The sequence below is a fragment of the Ictalurus punctatus genome, chromosome 1 (genome assembly GCF_001660625.3).
Source record: "Ictalurus punctatus breed USDA103 chromosome 1, Coco_2.0, whole genome shotgun sequence".
Taxonomy (NCBI): domain Eukaryota; kingdom Metazoa; phylum Chordata; class Actinopteri; order Siluriformes; family Ictaluridae; genus Ictalurus; species Ictalurus punctatus.
This window is the reverse complement of record NC_030416.2, coordinates 21932593-21950744: the sequence shown is the minus strand read 5'-3', so window position 1 is coordinate 21950744 and position 18152 is coordinate 21932593. Positions and strand designations below refer to the sequence as shown.

The 18152-nt window shown below is 37.0% G+C and overlaps 1 protein-coding gene across 11 annotated transcripts in view; it reads right to left on the bottom strand.

Annotated features, from left to right (window-relative positions):
- Positions 1–18152, bottom strand: part of ptprub (protein tyrosine phosphatase receptor type Ub) — a 254294-nt gene that overhangs the window by 18282 nt on the left and 217860 nt on the right. For 5 of the 11 annotated variants that reach the window (XM_017475677.3, XM_017475699.3, XM_017475716.3 and 2 more), the window contains 6 exons: positions 12594–12666; positions 12274–12350; positions 9564–9581; positions 6963–6999; positions 5951–6048; positions 4124–4240 (listed from right to left, as the gene is read on the bottom strand). In XM_017475677.3, the coding sequence (XP_017331166.1) occupies positions 4124–4240; positions 5951–6048; positions 6963–6999; positions 9564–9581; positions 12274–12350; positions 12594–12666 (420 nt within the window). The remainder of the gene's footprint in view (positions 1–4123; positions 4241–5950; positions 6049–6962; positions 7000–9563; positions 9582–12273; positions 12351–12593; positions 12667–18152) is intronic. The other 6 variants (XM_017475713.3, XM_053682740.1, XM_017475731.3 and 3 more) reach the window with 3 other exon arrangements.

Below are 18152 nucleotides of genomic sequence, written 5' to 3'. Positions count from 1 at the left end.
GTAGACAGACAAACTCATTCACCATCACCATGGGAAAAATGAGTAAGACAGCAAAAAATACATTGTTGTTGAGCTGCAAAAGTCAGATAATAAATATAAAAATACATACAGCCATTTGGTTGCTTTTCTGACTAATGCCTTTACTCCTTACCTGATCACTGACATTTGGTGAACAGCCTCGTCTAGGCATACACACAGTTCTGGCATATTCTTTGCGTTTTCTATTAATGAATTTAATGATGCTTCAAGGGATGGCTAAAATTTGGGATATTATATTTATAACCAAACCCTGATTGATACATTTCCAAAACCTCCAGACTTGTTTTGCTAGCTCCATGGTCTACATACTGCTGTTTGCTCTCTAAAAAATCTAGTGTCTTCTAGGAACAGATGTATTTAACACTGTAAAACCTTATTTGTACACAGGTAGCAACTAATGGCACCAGGACTAATTTAGGGGTGTCATGGCAACCGGGGTGAATACTTACAGTGCTGTGAAAAAGTATTTGCCGATTTCTTCTGTTTTTGTCTATATATAATTCTAAATTGTTTCAGAAATTAAAATAAAATCTAAGATAGAACAAAGGCAACCTGAGTAAACACAAAATATAGTTTTTAAATGATAATGTTATTTATTAAAACAAAAAAGGTATCCAATACCAACTGGGCCTGTGTGAAAATGTATTTGTCCCCATAGTTACTTATTCCCCAAATCTATGAAACTGCATTCATAATGGGGTTAAGATGGACTAGACGCAACCAGGCCTGATTACTGCAAACTCTGTTCAATCAAATTCAGATGGGTGAAAAATGGGTGTTGGATAACTTTTTTTTGCTTCAATAATAAAAATACATGAATAAAAACTATATTGTGTGTTTACTCATATTGCCTTTGTTTTATGTTGTATTTCGTTTGAAGATCTAAAATTATTTAGTATGTGATATACACAAAAACAGAAGAAATCAGGATGGTGCAAATACTTTTTCACAGCACTGTATGCTATCAATTTGAAACTGTTTTTTATTTGTAAATGCTTTTGCAAACAATATCACAATAATTGCAAACAATACACCCCCCCCCCCCCCCAAAAAAAAAAAAAAAAAAAAAAAAAACATTTATGCTTAATATTTTTTAACAATATGTCCCAATATTATGCGGGGGGGGTGGGGGGGGTGGGTATGCAATTCACTGTAAACTGTTAAAAAATATAATTAAGCATAAATGTTTGTAGTCACATTCTGTAGGACCAAATTCACTCTTTTGCTGAAATCTGCAGTAAAATATGTTGGTGGGTCATTGATGCATCTGGGCTGTTTTGGTCCAGGGGCTTTTATGAAGTCTGATGGCATTGTAAATTGTGCTAAGTAACAGAGTATTTCTGCACAAAATCTGTTAGCTCTGCCAGATTTGTACTTGGACTTAGCTGGATATTTCAGCACAGAAATAAATGGCTTTAGGAACACAAAATCCATTTTCTACAATGGTCCTCATAGTCTCTGCATTTAAACCCCAGTGAAAACCTGTGGTCTGAATCAAAGAGGAGCTATGATATCTGCATAGAGAAGTGGCCCAAGATCCCACAAGTGTCCTTCAATATGGTTAAGTTTAAAATATTACTCATTGAATATATTATTCATTTTATATATTGATTTTACTCATTTTCTGGAAGGGTACCCATAATTTCAGAGCTGACTAGATCGATAATACAAATCATATACAATATTACACTGCAATTGTGAATTTTAGTGTTTTACTTTCTGAAGTGTTTTCTCTTTATAGAATGTGTGGTTGGGCTCCTTGGACACACTGAAATCATGGTTATACTTAAAAAAAAGTGCATGCATAGACATTTGCCTCAGCTTTCTCTTTCCCCACAAGAATGTATTTAATGCTGAGATTAGCCTCTCTTATTGGGATTATTCATTTTGTCAAGAGAAAATATACAGTAACTAGTCTATACTGAACTTAAGGCCATGCCAGTCTCTCCACATGGGCAGGCAAATCTCTAGGAAGACCCAATAGGAAATGCTAGAAAACATGCAGTGAGCAGAGAGGCCTTATGACTTAAAAATATAAAAGGATCAAATACATTTTATTGCCTGCTGTGACAACTATTTTACATGATATAAATAATCCTGCCAAATGTAATTCCTGTACTATCATTCTGTATAGCTCTATATGTTAATCAGTTACTCAACTTTAATCAGCTTGATTCTATGTCAGTAGACTCTAAATTCCTTCAGCAGACACCAGACGGTAAAAGTTCTGAAGAATTAGCATCAGAAGTCTATTTATTCCAGTCACATAAATAAATCCTTGGATACGTGCTATAGCTCTATTCCAGGCGCTTACACTTGGATCAACTGATTTCAACATTCCTTTAACTGGCTCTATCATGGCATAAAACATTCTGAATGTGAGAGCATATGAGTGAAACCCTGCACTGGTTTCAGCATCACTATGCCCGAGAGCAGTTTGGTTTGTACAAACTGGAATGTACTACTTATCTCAGCAACAAAGTGGACATAATATCCTAATACATCATGTTCTGCACTGACAATATAATCCTACAAAAAACAAATTACCAGCTTTTCTAACAATACACCGTGGGGTGTGTTTAATTTTAAAGAATCTGCACAGGAAAAAAGGACATTAATAAAATACCAAATTGACTATCAAAGAAGCTATGTAAAAGTGTCAGATGGATGGTAGGTGTGCTGACAATAAATACATGTAGACAATTAATAAAATAACTTTTTACCCAACTGTACACATTTTATACACATTTATGGAGACACCATGAAGCTTGAGGTAGCTCTTTCCCCAAGCATAAGTACAAGATGAACTCAGAGCCTCCACCAATCAAAAAATCAGCTGGATTGACCAGTTGTGCTGCCCTTCCCAGAGTGGTCTGCTGTTATGGTTGTTTTAGCATTTATAGTACTCAGTCTTACAGAAACAACACAAAATCCATCCACATAAGCGCCTACACACTAGACTGACCACACTGGGAATGATAAGTCTGAAAAGGATCATTATATAGAACATCATAGCAGGGACATCCCTCCAGACCTTCAGAATGGACATGGCACAGTATATGGTCAAAAGTATGTGGACATCTGTCCACACAACCATATGTGGACCTTCCCCAAACTGTTGCCACAAAGTTGGAAGCACACAATTGTCTAGAATGTATTTGTATACTGTGGCATTAAGCTATACCTTCACTTAAACTAATGAACCTAACCAAAACATGTTCCAGCATGACAATGCCCCTATGCACAAAATGAGCTCCATGAAGACATGGTTTACCAAAGTTGGTGTGGAAGAACTCAAGTGGCCTGCCCAATGCCTGGACCTCAACCCCACTGAACACCTTTGAAATGAACTGAAACACATGCCAGGTCTTCTCACTCGACATCAGTGTCCGATCAATGCTCTTGTGGTTTAATGGGTACATATCCCCACAGCCATGTTCCAAAATCTAGTGGAAGACTTCCTAGAAGACTGGAGCATGTTATAGCAGCTAAGGGCTTAGGCCATATAGTGTATTATACTGTCAACTTGTGATTTCAGATGACGAAATTCCATCAGGAGCACCAACTGGTTTAATGGATTATTACATTTTTTAACACAAATCAACAAAAAATGTGTTGCTCATAAGCCACTTAAATTAAAAATGTTAGCTTCCTGAAAGACTGTATTTGACTCCTGTTTCTTTTTACACTCTATATGCAGTACTGCTAAACTGACCATCCTAATTAGCAGTTCATCCAATTTGATGGTGACACTGCTCTCATTTCTTCCAGAGCCATGGGAGCTTTTGGATACAAATCCAATCTGCATTACTGATATCTTACTGCTTACTTCATGTACTCAGCACTTATTTCTGATATATACAGTATATCACACAACCTATGTCTGGTATCACTGTCATTCAGTAGTTTTTTATTTTTTATGGTGTGTACTGTAATGTTTGAGTTTAATGAAATAATACAATAGGGAATGTATTCTTAGGGTCCAAGTGCAAATTGCTTAAAGAGCACAAACAGCATACATAAGCTCTTACCCTGGATCTGCTTTGTTGTCTGTGTAGTGTATTGTAGAGATTGTCATACTCACCCTCTCTAAGGAGAAGGTGCGTACTGCATATTCAGCCAGAGTTTCTGTCTTCAGCAGGCTGATCTTAATGTCTCCATACATCTCTGTGTCATCAGGCCAGTACTTATAGCACTTAACCTGCTCACACACAACACACACATCAAACGCATTTTAGATGGACTCAAACCCACCTGGAAGAGATGCATTTATTTCATGAACAATACAGGATAGTACACTGGGGAGAAAAAATGGACAACTGGACACAAACGCTGAATTTTTTTTACTCTTGCCAGTAGTGTCATAACATAGCATTAATTTTAATTAAAATGAAACAGCTTATAGATTAAAACAGCACCATACAGTCGTTATGACCTTCCAGTCAGAATAACTAACAACATCCAAAAACCTGAATCACCCAATTCATAAGTGCTGATGGGTTTTTTTTTTTTCACCATGTGGTCATAACATAAGTTGTAATAAGTATCACCGCCAATACAGAGCTTCCGGCATCATTCCTTGCCTGGCTTTAACAGGTTTTATCACATACGACAAAAGCCATTTTGCATAACAGAATACCAATTTCATAATAACACAAGGCTAGTCATTTAAGAATGTTCTGCCAGCAGTGATTTGCAGCCTGAAAGAAGTGATCTGTGTGTGCTGCAGGAAATGGAGGAGCATTATGTCTGAATTGCTGAGATGATCTAACCTTGATTCAGAGTGAAGGGAACAAAACAATAACATCAAATGCATTGGATGAGAGCAGACATGAGTTGGCATTATAGCTAGGCATTAAGGCTATTGTCTATTATGCAGAACACCAAACAGTGCCATGATTTTAAACAATCACACACATTTCAGTGTACACACTAAAGGAATTATTATTATTACAGGGGCTGTGAATATTTTCAGCTTGCAGAAACAAACAAAAAAAGATCTGAATTAGGTTTTTAATAGCCAAAAGAGACTTTACAGTAAAACATGTTGGGTTTCTCATATTTGTTTATACCAAGGAATTTTCATGTGGTAATCTGCAAAGCTATGGATTAGGTTTCGATTAATTTTAATGGCATATTTGTTTGAATTTAAATGATCTCCTTAAGCAACATACCCAAACCATTGTTTCAAACTGTTTATACAAAACATCTTTTTTTTCCATTGTTAGGCTTTGTTTGTAGTCTAATATTGGAATCATGTAAAGAGACAAGTATACGCCATGCTTTCCTGTAAACATACAAACTCAGTTTACAGAGGGAGTACACAGTTTACATAATGCTACATCTGGCCCAGACATTTCCCCTCCAGTTTGCAAGAGAATGTCTTCAACCAAATTTTTAACTAGTTCCTTACTTATTTTCATCATCTCCACTACTAAACAGAAAACAGACTAACACACACATTATGAGTCATTATATTGGATAGTCATTCTGTGTATGTCCCAGGCTAATTAATTTGTCTCTGCCTTTTGGCTTGCCCTTTTGGTTTGATGCTACCTCTGATTTCTAGTATTGTGACCATGCCCTGTTTCTAGAATATGATTTGGATTGTGTCTTAGAATTGTCTGCCTTCTCAAGCTTTTCTGGTGACATTGATTGTTCTGACACTATCATATCTAGTAATAAACATCCTGCAAATGGACCTTTACTTGGCCCAAGTGAGCCCTTACACATAGGCTATTATTATTATTATTATTATTATTATTATTATTCATATTATTGTTCTTCTTGTTGTTGTTGTTGATAATAATAATAATAATAATAATAATAATGGTAATAATAATAAGTTGTGTGCTGCTTGTTTTTTGTATTAGTATGGATTAATCAAGTTCAAAAAGATGCCAGAACATACCCTGCCCACCTCCACAAGCTTGGTAATCATAACAATGCTGAAGCAGTTCTCCTGCCACACCATCCTCCAGAAATCGTACACTGTCTCCTGCTTGGGCCCTGCATGCATACACACACACACACACACACACACACACACACACACACACACACACACACACACACACACACACACACATATGAGAGTGCTCTGGACAGCAAGCTTCATTTTTAAAGTGTCATTGTGTGTTATGAGGCAATTCTGTAATCCAGCACTTCACAGGTAGTAATTCAATAGCAGCCCATTTTGCTGACAGAAGACCAGTTTAGAACATCAGCAAAGGATGTGGCTGGTTAGGAGAGAAAGCAAATTTCCCTTACCAAGTGTGCCTGGAAATTCAACAGGGGAAGACACACATGCCACATGCAGACAATGATTTATTTAGTGCAGTTTGAAATATAAGGAGAAGAAGAGCAGAGGGAAACCTTGAGTGACTTTGATCAAGGGGTTGTGAGAGACCTCATACACTAGAGTGGCTGGAGCACACTAGAGTGCCACACTTCTCTCACACACACACACACACACACACACTCTCTCTCACACACACACACACACTCACACACACACACACACACACACACACACACACACACACACACTCACTCACTCACTCACAAACACCCACAGTGTCTAGGCCATTGTCCAGGGGCTCACAGGTGTTGTGCAGAGCGAGATGGTGGAGGACTCGAAAACAGTGGGCAGTGATAGCTTGCTCTGCAGGCCTGTCTCCCTTCACACTGCCCTACATAACATTTACAGCTATAATTACTGTACCACGGCTCAGCAGCCATTAACTTCAGTCAGAATGTGCATCATCCCACACACTCAGTCAGACTAGCACAGAGCTTGAGAAAGACTTACTTTCACCCATGGGGATTGGATGGGCTTTACACACCATACTAATTCACAAGAACACACACATACTGACACGGATGCATTGATGGCTCATTCCAGGGCGTGCAGAGATACTCACCCTGTGTGGCAATGAAGTGGTTGGATCGATGGTAGCCCTGAAACAGAAGCAAGTGGACATGCTGAGAATGCCATCTGTACCACAGCCAAAGCAAGAAGAGCACCTGTCTCTTACACTGTACCTTCCACTTCCCTGCCCATCCATTTCTGTCTCTTTCTTGATCTGCTTTCCTTCCTTGTTCAAGTGGTAATCAATCAATGACCCAACCTTAAGTACTGTCCTCTCTAATGTACAGCATAATGTTTCAATGGCTCATATGTGAGGTGTAAAGTCAATTCTCACTTTACTGTTCCAAAATAAGCCTCCAAATACTGTAAATCCATCTACAGTGTTTTCAAAACACTCCAAAATATCCCAAACCCACATATAAAATATATTGACACTCATGGCAGATATCCGCCATGTTCGGTAGTGGTAGGGACTGAGGTCATTTTCACACTTGCTTTTTTCCCTATTTGCCCCAAGAGTTTGGCATGTTTGGTGAAGTGTGAAAGCTGTCTTTGAGCCCTGGAGTGGTCTAGATCTTTGTCCTCTTGAAAACGGTAAACTGGGGCTCAATTCCACTGAAACATGATGCAGTCCACATCATATGTTAAAGCTATCTGCTCTTAACGCTGCACAACAGGTACCGTGATTGGTTCAACTTGTCACATTCCTTCCTGTTTCAAGTTTTGTGATGGCAGGATATGGTTGTTTTATGGTCAGCAGAAGAAATTGAAAGCCTTACTGATGTATAGAGCCAGACTTTTGAGGACTGGATCACTGTAATTAGCTCACACATTTCTCATGGCTGAATGACTAAAAACTGCTCTTATATAAAAACAGATTGTGCAGTATACCTGCAAGATGCCATGAGAGCTGTGCTTCAACACTTGATTGCTGGTGCAAAGGGGAAAAAATGGATAAACCTATTGCCTACCATTTTGCAAAAATATTCATTCACAAATGTTACATATGGAACTGCTCAATCGATCCATGGTTCAGAAGAAATTCCTCTATGTGAAAGCAAACCTGAGATTATGAGCCCCTCCCCCAAATATGCCCAGAATTGGTCCTGGGTGTGGACAAAATTGACCAAGTCTGAAAAAGCCCTGAGAGTCACTTGAAATGTGCTGTATACTGCAAAGCAAGCAGTTTGTCACAAGCAGTCTTTTGTTACAGAGCTATTTGGAAATGTTGCTGTGAATTTTATATGTTTTCACTAAACAGACAATAATTCAAATAATGGAAACACAACTTTTGTAGCTGGGTTTACAGATAACTTCAGAATTTAACCATTATCCATGCACTTATTCAAACAGACTCAGAATAGGAGATAGCAGAAAGAAAGAGAATTTCTTTCAGGGAGTCTTCACATTCTGTCTCTTGGCATAATGTTCTGTTAGATCAGGTTTGTGGACCTTGGAGGGAGCCATGAAGGTATATGAAACAATTTTATATTACATTTGACTGAACAGGAGGATTTTTTTTACAGAGCACTAAGTGGTATGGGAGTACAATACTCTTATGTTACAGCCAATGTTAGTACAGAAAGAGAGATTACATTATAGCACATGTCCTGCTTTCATGTACTTTATCTGGAAGCTAACGTGGACAGAACAATCCAGAAACTATACAAAAAAATGTTCCCACACTGCGTTAGCATTAGGCCAACACGGACTGTTTTTCTTTAATTTCCTCATACTGAATCTGTCAATGCCAGTAAAACCAAGTGTCTACTACTTGTTCTTTTTTATAGCTGTTCTTTACTGGTACAGATGAACTAGCCAAAAAAGTATAAATAATGTGTATCCCCCCCAAAATAATAAAATAATAATAAATAATGTAATCCCAAACACAGGTCTAAATTATTACAGGTCTTATTTCAAATAATTTAAAATATGAAAATTCAACCAAGCAATAGCTACAAGTGAACTGAAAAATATGTATTATTAAATATAATAGGTTTAATTGGAACATAGATTTAATCTTATCAGAAAAGGCCCAAACTTTTTATTATGGGCACAATATATATATGCTTTGCAGTTAATGCTAGCACTCTCTATAGGCATAATGGGTTTAATAAAATGATCAAATGAGTCTGATCAGCATCTGAGAGCGACTAGTAATACGCTCCAAAAGATTTAGATTTCCTAATTTAATTATATGTTCTGTATAATTTTGTTGGTCTGTGGCAATAATAGTGATTAAAGAGTAATAAAACAAACGTTTTCAGAGATTATGATATTTACAGAATTGAAGAGTTCTCCTTTATTTACCCATTAAAAATGCTGTGAAGAGAGAGCATGTAAAGAAGAAATGTTTCAATATAATCTGCTCTGTTTGTCAGAATGTCTTCACATCATAAATAGTGAGAGCATATACAGAAAAGGTTTGGTGCAGAACATAAGTCCAGGAGCTCGCGCTCTTTTAGAGGTGGATATATGGGTGGAAAGACAGAGAGCATGAATGTTCACATGGATGGTTTATGTGATTTATTTGTATCAACTGTTCATGGATGCATTCCATCTTTTAACACAAAGAGTGTAAAGTGAGAGTGAGTGGTAAGAATGGAAAGGGAGGAAAGGAGGAAGAGAGAAGAAAGAGCAGCAAGGTACTTACTTCCCTGTTTATCCGAATCTACAGGGTCCAAACTCGTAGAGGTGGGGAGAAGGGGTAGAAAAAGAGAAGCCAGAGACTAGTTAATGAGAAGCTGAAAGAGCTGTGGGAAGAGGAGGACTGTCAGATTACACAAAGGAAACTGAAAACAGAGAAAGGCACAAATGGAGAGAGACAACAAGAAAGTAAGAGAGACAGAAAGAAAGTGTTAACATACAACATTAGAAATGGATGTGTATATACTTGTATGAGCATATGAATGAGAATAGAGTTGGTGTGTGTTCAATGTGTGTACTAAAAATTAACATAAATACCAATTTAAAGAGGCCATATGATGCTTTTAAAAGTTCATTATTTTGTTTATTGGGGGTAATAAAATAGGTTAACATGCTTTAATGTTCAAAAAACACATTATTTTTCACATACTATACATTATTGCAGTACCTCTATTCCCAGTCTGTCTGAAATGCTCTGATTGAGCTCTGGTTTCTCCAAAGCCCCTCCTTCCAAAAAGCCTAGAGTGCTCTAATTGGCCATCTGACCAATTGCATTGTGATTGGCCAAAAACCTCAAGCGTGTGTCGGAAATGTAACACTCCATAATCACAAGCTTCAGCTTCCAAGGCTTCTCAAGTAATTATAAACACAGTTAATGTCATCGGTTTTACCATATCAGTTTGGGCCCAAGTCAGATTCTGAAAATGCAGATGATCAAGCAGATCAATCAAAACCAACTTTGCAAGCACGACTTCAGCAGAACGTTTCACAGGGGCAAGTTTTTATTCTGTAACTCTCTAACCTTTCAGATACAATGTTATAACGGTTTCATTTGTCATCTTCAAATTGTAACAACTTTATGTCCTGAATTGACAATATAAAATACAGTTTAAAGAAATTAAATTAATTTAAAAAATTTAAATTATGGCGCCATTATTCTGAGTTTCAAATTGTGACACAGATGTTTAGTGAAGTAATATGTGGACTTCGATTGATTTTAGGCAGGTCTGGAGCAGTGTTCTCTGTTAGATAGAATAAAACACATTGTGGGAGACTATGAGCTTTGTAACTTGCAGATCTTATACATGCACAAACAGGTACATTACACACTAAAGGAAAAGCAGAACATTAAAAAGCATCATATGACCCCTTTAACATGCTGCCTCACACTAAAAGTGTACTCCCTTAAGCCTTTAAGTCAAAATCTGTAAGCTATGACTTCTAAAAATGACCATTTGCCCTGCTACAAAATGATAATTTTATATCTTGGCAATTTTGGAGGAAACTCACTCTAAGAACACTGGGTAAAATCCCTCAAATAAGCTGTGTGTATAGCTAACAAAACCTAGACCTGTGTGCCCTGTGGCTTAATGGCCACCATCATCATGATGGGAATCTAAATAAAAGGGCCTAAACTCACCTTAACACACTCTTCAAAAGCCTCTTCATACTCCCCATTTAACCAACACAAAACATAACAAGAACACCAGCACATACCGTCAGCTCCAACACTTTATCTGCACCCTTAGCGATTCTCAGCTCTGGATAATGACCAAGCATACTGGTTCCCTAATTTGGGTGTGCGCCAGGTTTTATTTTTATTTTTACTTTTATATAAAACCTTTGTGCAAATGGACAGTAACAAATGCAGTTTTTAAAATCAAATAATAATCATTCCCTGCTGCTTGTTCTTTTGATGGTTTTTGACTTTTCATTCCATTTCTATTTCAACATGTTTTAGTGTAATTAGTTCAGTGAATTAATTATGGCAAAGATTAACTATTCCAATCTTTCATAAAGTAGTGCATACTAAAGGGCCAGAGAGCATTTGGGAATAAAATATTGATTATGGTAAATTCAGAGGAAAATAATTACAAATGGTTTCATAAAGCATTTGCATACATATGTCTGCTTGCCTTTTTTTTTTTTTTTTTTTTTTTTTTTTTACTCAGGCTACTTTAAATGGATGCTGTTACAACATTTGGGCCAAAAAGTAACTTGCAATGTAGGACTCTGACACAGACTACAGAAAAGGATGACACAAAGAAACAGCACAATTTCTAGTCTAAATATTAAGGCAGTCAAGGTGAGCAGTGAGATGTTGTGCAAGTCTGCAAATGAAATTTCCCAGGGATTAAGAGAAGTCTATGACAAGAAGTGAAAAAAAGATGTGATATTGAATGGTTTATGTAAGCACTTGTTTTGGGCCACAACAAATTATCACTGATTATTTTTCTATAACAGCATGTCCAGAAGTTTTTTTTTATTCCACATATAAAATAGCAGTTTGCCAATTATTACAATTTTTAATGTATTAATGAATGACACGTCTTGCTTTTAACTGTTTGTAGTTACAGTTAATATTTTGTCACTTATGTTAGAGCAGCTATAAACAATCATTACCTCGGGTTACCTAAACAACATATTTGACAATGATCTTTACCAAAGGAGATTTGCTAGACCCACAATCAATGTTGCAGAGGATGTATGAAGCTAAGCACCAAACCACCTAAAGATCAAGCTCAAATCTTCCTCCGGAGGGACACAACGATTGTGAGTTCAGAGCTTTCTCTGGAAATAATGTCTTCAATAGCTTAGGAAAGAGCAGGGAGAGAGAATGGGACAGCTGATCCAGTTATTGAACGGACTCAAGGGGAGGCAGATAAGAACAAAAACAGTGGAATTGTTTCTGGAGAGAGGTAAAACTGAGGACTCACATCAATGTAATTGGCATTGATGTAGTCGGAGTTCGGATCCCCAAGGAGTGGGTGCAGCTTCACACGATGACGATCATCTAAAATGTGCATGTGCGCACAAACACAAACACACTAATTAAACATTCATTACATTAAACAATAATACATCTCTTGCAAGCAACATGAGACTATAACTGAAGACATTTAAAAACATAAATCATTACTAAATGGTTGTTCCAACTCTTTCTGTAACAAAAATACAATATTTATTTCCCCATGCTTAACAATTTAACAATTATGTTTGTTACTAAACTGTTTAAAAAAAAAAAAAAAAGGCTCACAGTCCATTAGAGTATCGTGTCTTCCCTTCGTTTTATCCTTCTTCTTTGTGACGTCCCAGCCTTCAAAGAAGCTCTAGGGCAAAAAAATAAATAAACAGGCATATTTGTCTTACATATAAATGTGCATGTAAAAATGACTAAGCTGCTTGTTAGAGGTTTGATGTCTTTTTAGTCTAAGTTTCACAAAAATGTATTCAAACTGTTGAAAGTAGTTCTAAGCATTAGTGTCTCTGTGGAATACGAAAATTTACAATGGACCAAGCTAGGCCTTTGGGAAAATATCCTCAAAAAGCTTCCAAAAATGAAATTTCTTCCTTTGACATGGGAGACCAAGAGAGAGAAAAAAGAACACAATCTATAATGTCATAAAAATCACATTTTCTTCTTCATGCCTGTCAGTACCTCCTGTGTTACCATGGCAATGCTCTAAAATAAACGCTCATTAGCCATAGCCCCCCTGTGAACAACCCAGCATGCTCTATCCCTCATAGTGGTATTGAAAAATACCAAAGGAAAAGTGGAGAATTTGTAGCCTGAGAAATCACTACGCTGTCATTCAGTGAGAAGCAGTGTAGACTTTAAAAAGGTTTCTCTCTCTCTCTCTCTCTCTCTCTCTCTCTCTCATTCTCTCCCCACAAATCCCAACCAATTTCTAAAACACCCTGACAAGTAACAAAGACTAGGATAACACACTGCTACCTTGTCTTTACAGCTAGTTCTGCACTCATGACTCGGCTCCTTCATGCTGCCAAGCACACAAACATGCCACATGCCAAGAGAGTACTGTTTACTAGCACTGAATAAATGAAATGGAAAGCTAACTGTAGAGCAAACAACAGGCATTATGGTATAGACAATGACAGATCTGTAGTGGAGCTGCTTTGACTCTTCATGTCCAAATTAAGTTTTTTTTTTTTTAGGATTTATCATCTACATCCCCCAGCTGCAATGAGCTAGAGAATTGCTGCCATAATTGATGAGGAAAGATGTGACTTCCAAACCATATTCTGTTATGAATATAATCTTATAATGAGTTACAAATGTCATTTTAGTTTGATCTAAAAGTTATCAATTAATCTAAGGTTATAAAACCTCAAAATCATTCAACGTAATTAATTTATTCTACAAAGGATGAACCAATATTCAAAACAAATTTGTTTAAATGAGAGTTACTGGGTTATTTAATAACAAATCTGGAAGATTTCATTAAAAAATCTAACTTATTTGTTACCGTGAAAATCCTTTTCTGAATTAGCTTAAAATAGCATGAACCTAAAAACGTCTTTTTAATTTTATTAGAAATCAAATAGAACACTTTTGATATCATTATTATGCTATAAATCAATGCATTTCATATAGCTTGACACTTCAATTAATGGCATCAATGTAAAGCATACTGAAATATCCTCCACTTCTGTTCTAGTATGAAATGTTCAATGAACAGTTCACACATCTTAACCTTGACCTAGATGAAACACTGAGTTTGTGTATAATCAGGTTCAATTCACTCTCTCTCTCCATCAAAATTCAAGTCTCTCTCTCACTCCCTGCCTCCCTCCCTCCCTCTATCTGTCTGTCTGGCCATCCGTCCTACCCTACTGCCCTCCCTCTTCCTAGCCCCCTATCACTGCCAATGCTCACCTTATCCTTTTATCATGAACTAGATCAATACTCACTGTTTCCCCTTCCACTGGGAAATATGGCTTATGAGCTAGTGTTGGGGTCAGGCTCAAACTTTTGCCCTCATTTTCATCTGTTCCCATTATAAGGTCCACAAAATACTAAGCTCAAACAAACTCAAACACATATATACACACTGAGTGCAGGATATTGATCTCGGATCTAGTCAGATTCACCCGAGTTTAATGAGCCTACAAGCACAGCTTCATAGGGAATGGATGATATGGGTATGCTCACTGCACAGAGGTGCTGACATCAAGGACAGAATAGCCTGCATTTCATACAAATACATCTCTGAGGAGGAGAGTGCTTGAAGTAACAATTTTACTAAAGCACATGTGCAGCCCTGTAAAAGCCCAATGGACCACTGAAATTTGTGTAATTATTTTTAAATTGCTCTGTATTTACTATAACAAAGATTTCAAGTGTACTTTTCATCCCGATGCTAGGTTCTATGAGAGAACAATATTAGATACTACGGGTACAACATAGAAAACATCATACAATTTTAGAATGCATTTTATTTTATATTTATTTGGTTATTATTATAACGATAAACAATAGTAATTACCAAGGATTAATTAGCTGATGTGGCCCTTCATAACCACTTGTCAAGCATGAGTTTAGGTAAGACTCACAGCAAAACACATAATCTGAACCCTCATTCACAGTGAGTCAGCCCATTACTACCTCAATTACTGGCAAGACACAGGAAGTTTTCAGAAAATAAGCCATTGTTCATGTGTGCGCTAATGAATTTTGAAAAATACATACTCAAAGCATTCAGAGCTACACAAAAAAGCTCAACAAACCACTACTTTAAATTGGATTAATATAAACTTAACTAACAGAGTGTAACTAGAGACATTAACTCAACCTTAACTAACTTGTGTTCAACTCTGGTAAAAACAGGTTTTTAAAGGGGTTGCATGGTGGGACAGCAGGTAGTGTTGGCACCGCACAGCTCCAGGGTTCCCAGTTTGATCATGAGATTGTGCTACTGTTTGTGCAGATTTTTTGAGTGCATGAATTTGTGTGTGTATGGAGCCATTCGATGGACTAGCATCTCCTAACCGGGGTATTTTCCTGGATCCAACCCTGAACATGATAAAGTGCTAACTAAAGATCAGTGAATGAATGAATGAATGAATGAATGAATTAATATCTGGGACTAGAAATGAATCATACATACTTTAGTTGAAGTGAATCCACACAGACAGTAACCCACTCTCAGGATAGAACCGGGGACCCTGCAGCTGTTCAGCTGCTACCCACTGCACCACTTATGCACCACTTATGCATCCTATGTTAAAATCTAAAATCATCGGGGTCTACACAAACGTACTGCTATACATTAGGAAGCATCATGTGAGCTGTAATTCTGATGCACATAACACATGTTGATGAATAAAAGTGTATTCAAAGCTGATTCAGAGGCAGAGGTGGATAGAAGGGGTGGAGAAGTAAAAAAAGAGTTTTGCGTGAAAAAAAAAGATGTGACGCTACCACATTACATTAACCTCATTACCTAACCTATAAAAGAATACTAATTATGTATAAATGTGAAAATTCTAAGCAATTGGGCATCTTCCAGGACTAGCAATAGATAGTAATATAAAGATTTTAAATCAAGAGCCTGTCCACTGGTAGACTGTGGTCCAGGTTTGGTATTTAAAATAAATAAATAAATAAACTGTTGCAGAGCTGAAAATTTTATGAAAAAAATAAAAAATTGTAGTTGAGCAGTGAATTTCTACTATATAAATTTTCTAAAATATGTCCCAGTGCAGCTTATGTAGCAGAAGCTGTGTGCAACTTTAATCAATCATGTACATTTATTTAAATTGATCTGTTGTCTCCATTCACTCAGGTTAGCTGTTTATCCGGACATTTAAGCAAGGAATTTTATGTCACTGGACTTTTACAAATTTTTGTTCAATACACCTGTTTTATCCAATGAAATAAACATCACATCTACTCATTCTTATTCCTATAAGCAGAGACACATTCGGTAAATCAGCATGAATATAGTATCAACTAAACAGTGGATTTTCCAATCACAACCTTATAACGTGTGTTAAATATTGCAAGTGTTAAATCATTCATATGTCATTGCAGTATACCAGTAAGTGTGGGACCAGTGAGGGTGCGAAGTGTGTTAGTGTATGTTCAGGCTGAGGAGTGGGGTGCTTGTATTACACCACGGTCCAGTATAACAAAACACCTTTGCTCTGAACAGATGACTGACACCAAGCTCCCACAAGGCTACAGCTCTTGCAACTAGACATCTGCTGCCATGAACACTGCCATCCACTCCAACACTGACAGTTTATTAATATCCCTCAGTGGAGCTGCTGACACGATATTAAGTACAAGTGCAGTTCAAGCTCTGTTAATTAATAGAAGAAATCTGTTGGGACGGCCATGAGATATTTATAAATACTTTGGAAGCTAGCCTTCTCTCTCAGCCTTGCCATTAGTTGTTCTTTGTATCATATTTAGCTTAATCCTGATGTGAAAGCAAGTGTCACTTAAGCATCTGAGGTAGGCTCATAAATGCAATATAGATTTTTCCCAGCTTGCAATTAACAATTAAAAAAAATGTGTTTAACGATCTATTCATCCAGAACTGATGGCATAAAAAAGACTGAAATATGAGCATTCCTACCATTTCTCATATGGAGAGTACAGGAAGTCATAAAAATATTAGCTGTGCAGTTGGGAAATGCTTAGCGGCAGTGGCAATGACAAAAATTGCTCAAAGTGTTTGAATATTTACTCGGCAAAAAAAGAAATGTCCCTTTTTCAGGAGACTGTATTTTAAAGATAATTTAAAAAAAAAATGCAAATAAGCTTTACAGATCTTTATTGGACAGGGTTTAAACAATGTTTTCCGTGCTTGTTCAATGAACCATAAACAATTATTGTCCTTAAGACAGTTTTCAGAGGTAGGCAATTAAGGTCACAGTTACAATAACTTAGGACACTAAAAGAGCCTTTATACTGACTCTGAAAAACACCAGAAGAAAGATGTCTAGGGTTCCTGCTCACCATGTTCACCTGCGTGAACATGCCATAGACCTGCTGCAGGGACGCGAGGCATGAAGACTGCAGACGTGGCCAGAGCAATAAACTGCAATGTCTAATGTAAGACACCTAAGACAGTGCAACAGGGAAACAGAAAGAACAGCTGATCGTCCTTGCAATGGAACATTACATGTAACCGTGTGTCCCCCAGACGTGATCAAGAACTTGCAAATGCCTTGGTGGAAGAGTGGAGTTACATCTCACAGCAAGAACTGACAAATCTGGTGCAGTCCATGAGGATGAGATGCACTGTAGTACTTAAAGCAGCTGGTGGCCAGACACACCAGATACTGACTGTTACTGTTGATATCGATCCCCCCTTTGTTCAGGGACTCAATATTCCATTTCTGTTCGTCAAATGTCTGTGAAACTTGTTCAGTTTATGTCTCAGTTGGTGAATATTTTTGTGTTAATTCAAATATTTACACATGTTAAGAAAATTGCTGAAAATAATAGCAGATGAATGTGAGAGGACATTTTTTTTGCTGAGTATATCTGTGCTGACAGGTGCTGGGGAGCAAAAAAAGCTTATTTAATTACTTCATAATTATAATCATCATTAATCTAAGTCTCTGAATTGACACATTGCAAGCCAATCCTTTTTTTGGCTCTTTCTCTTTTTGTTTTGACCTTTTCAGCCTTCAGTTTTCAGTGTTATCCCTAATAAATATTGATGATATTATCTATATACTTATCTAACTTTGGATAAGTCAAATGTACATTGATTCTATTTCAGATTAATGAACTCAAAACATAGTCTACATACCTTGACAGTGAGAACATCCTGTGAGT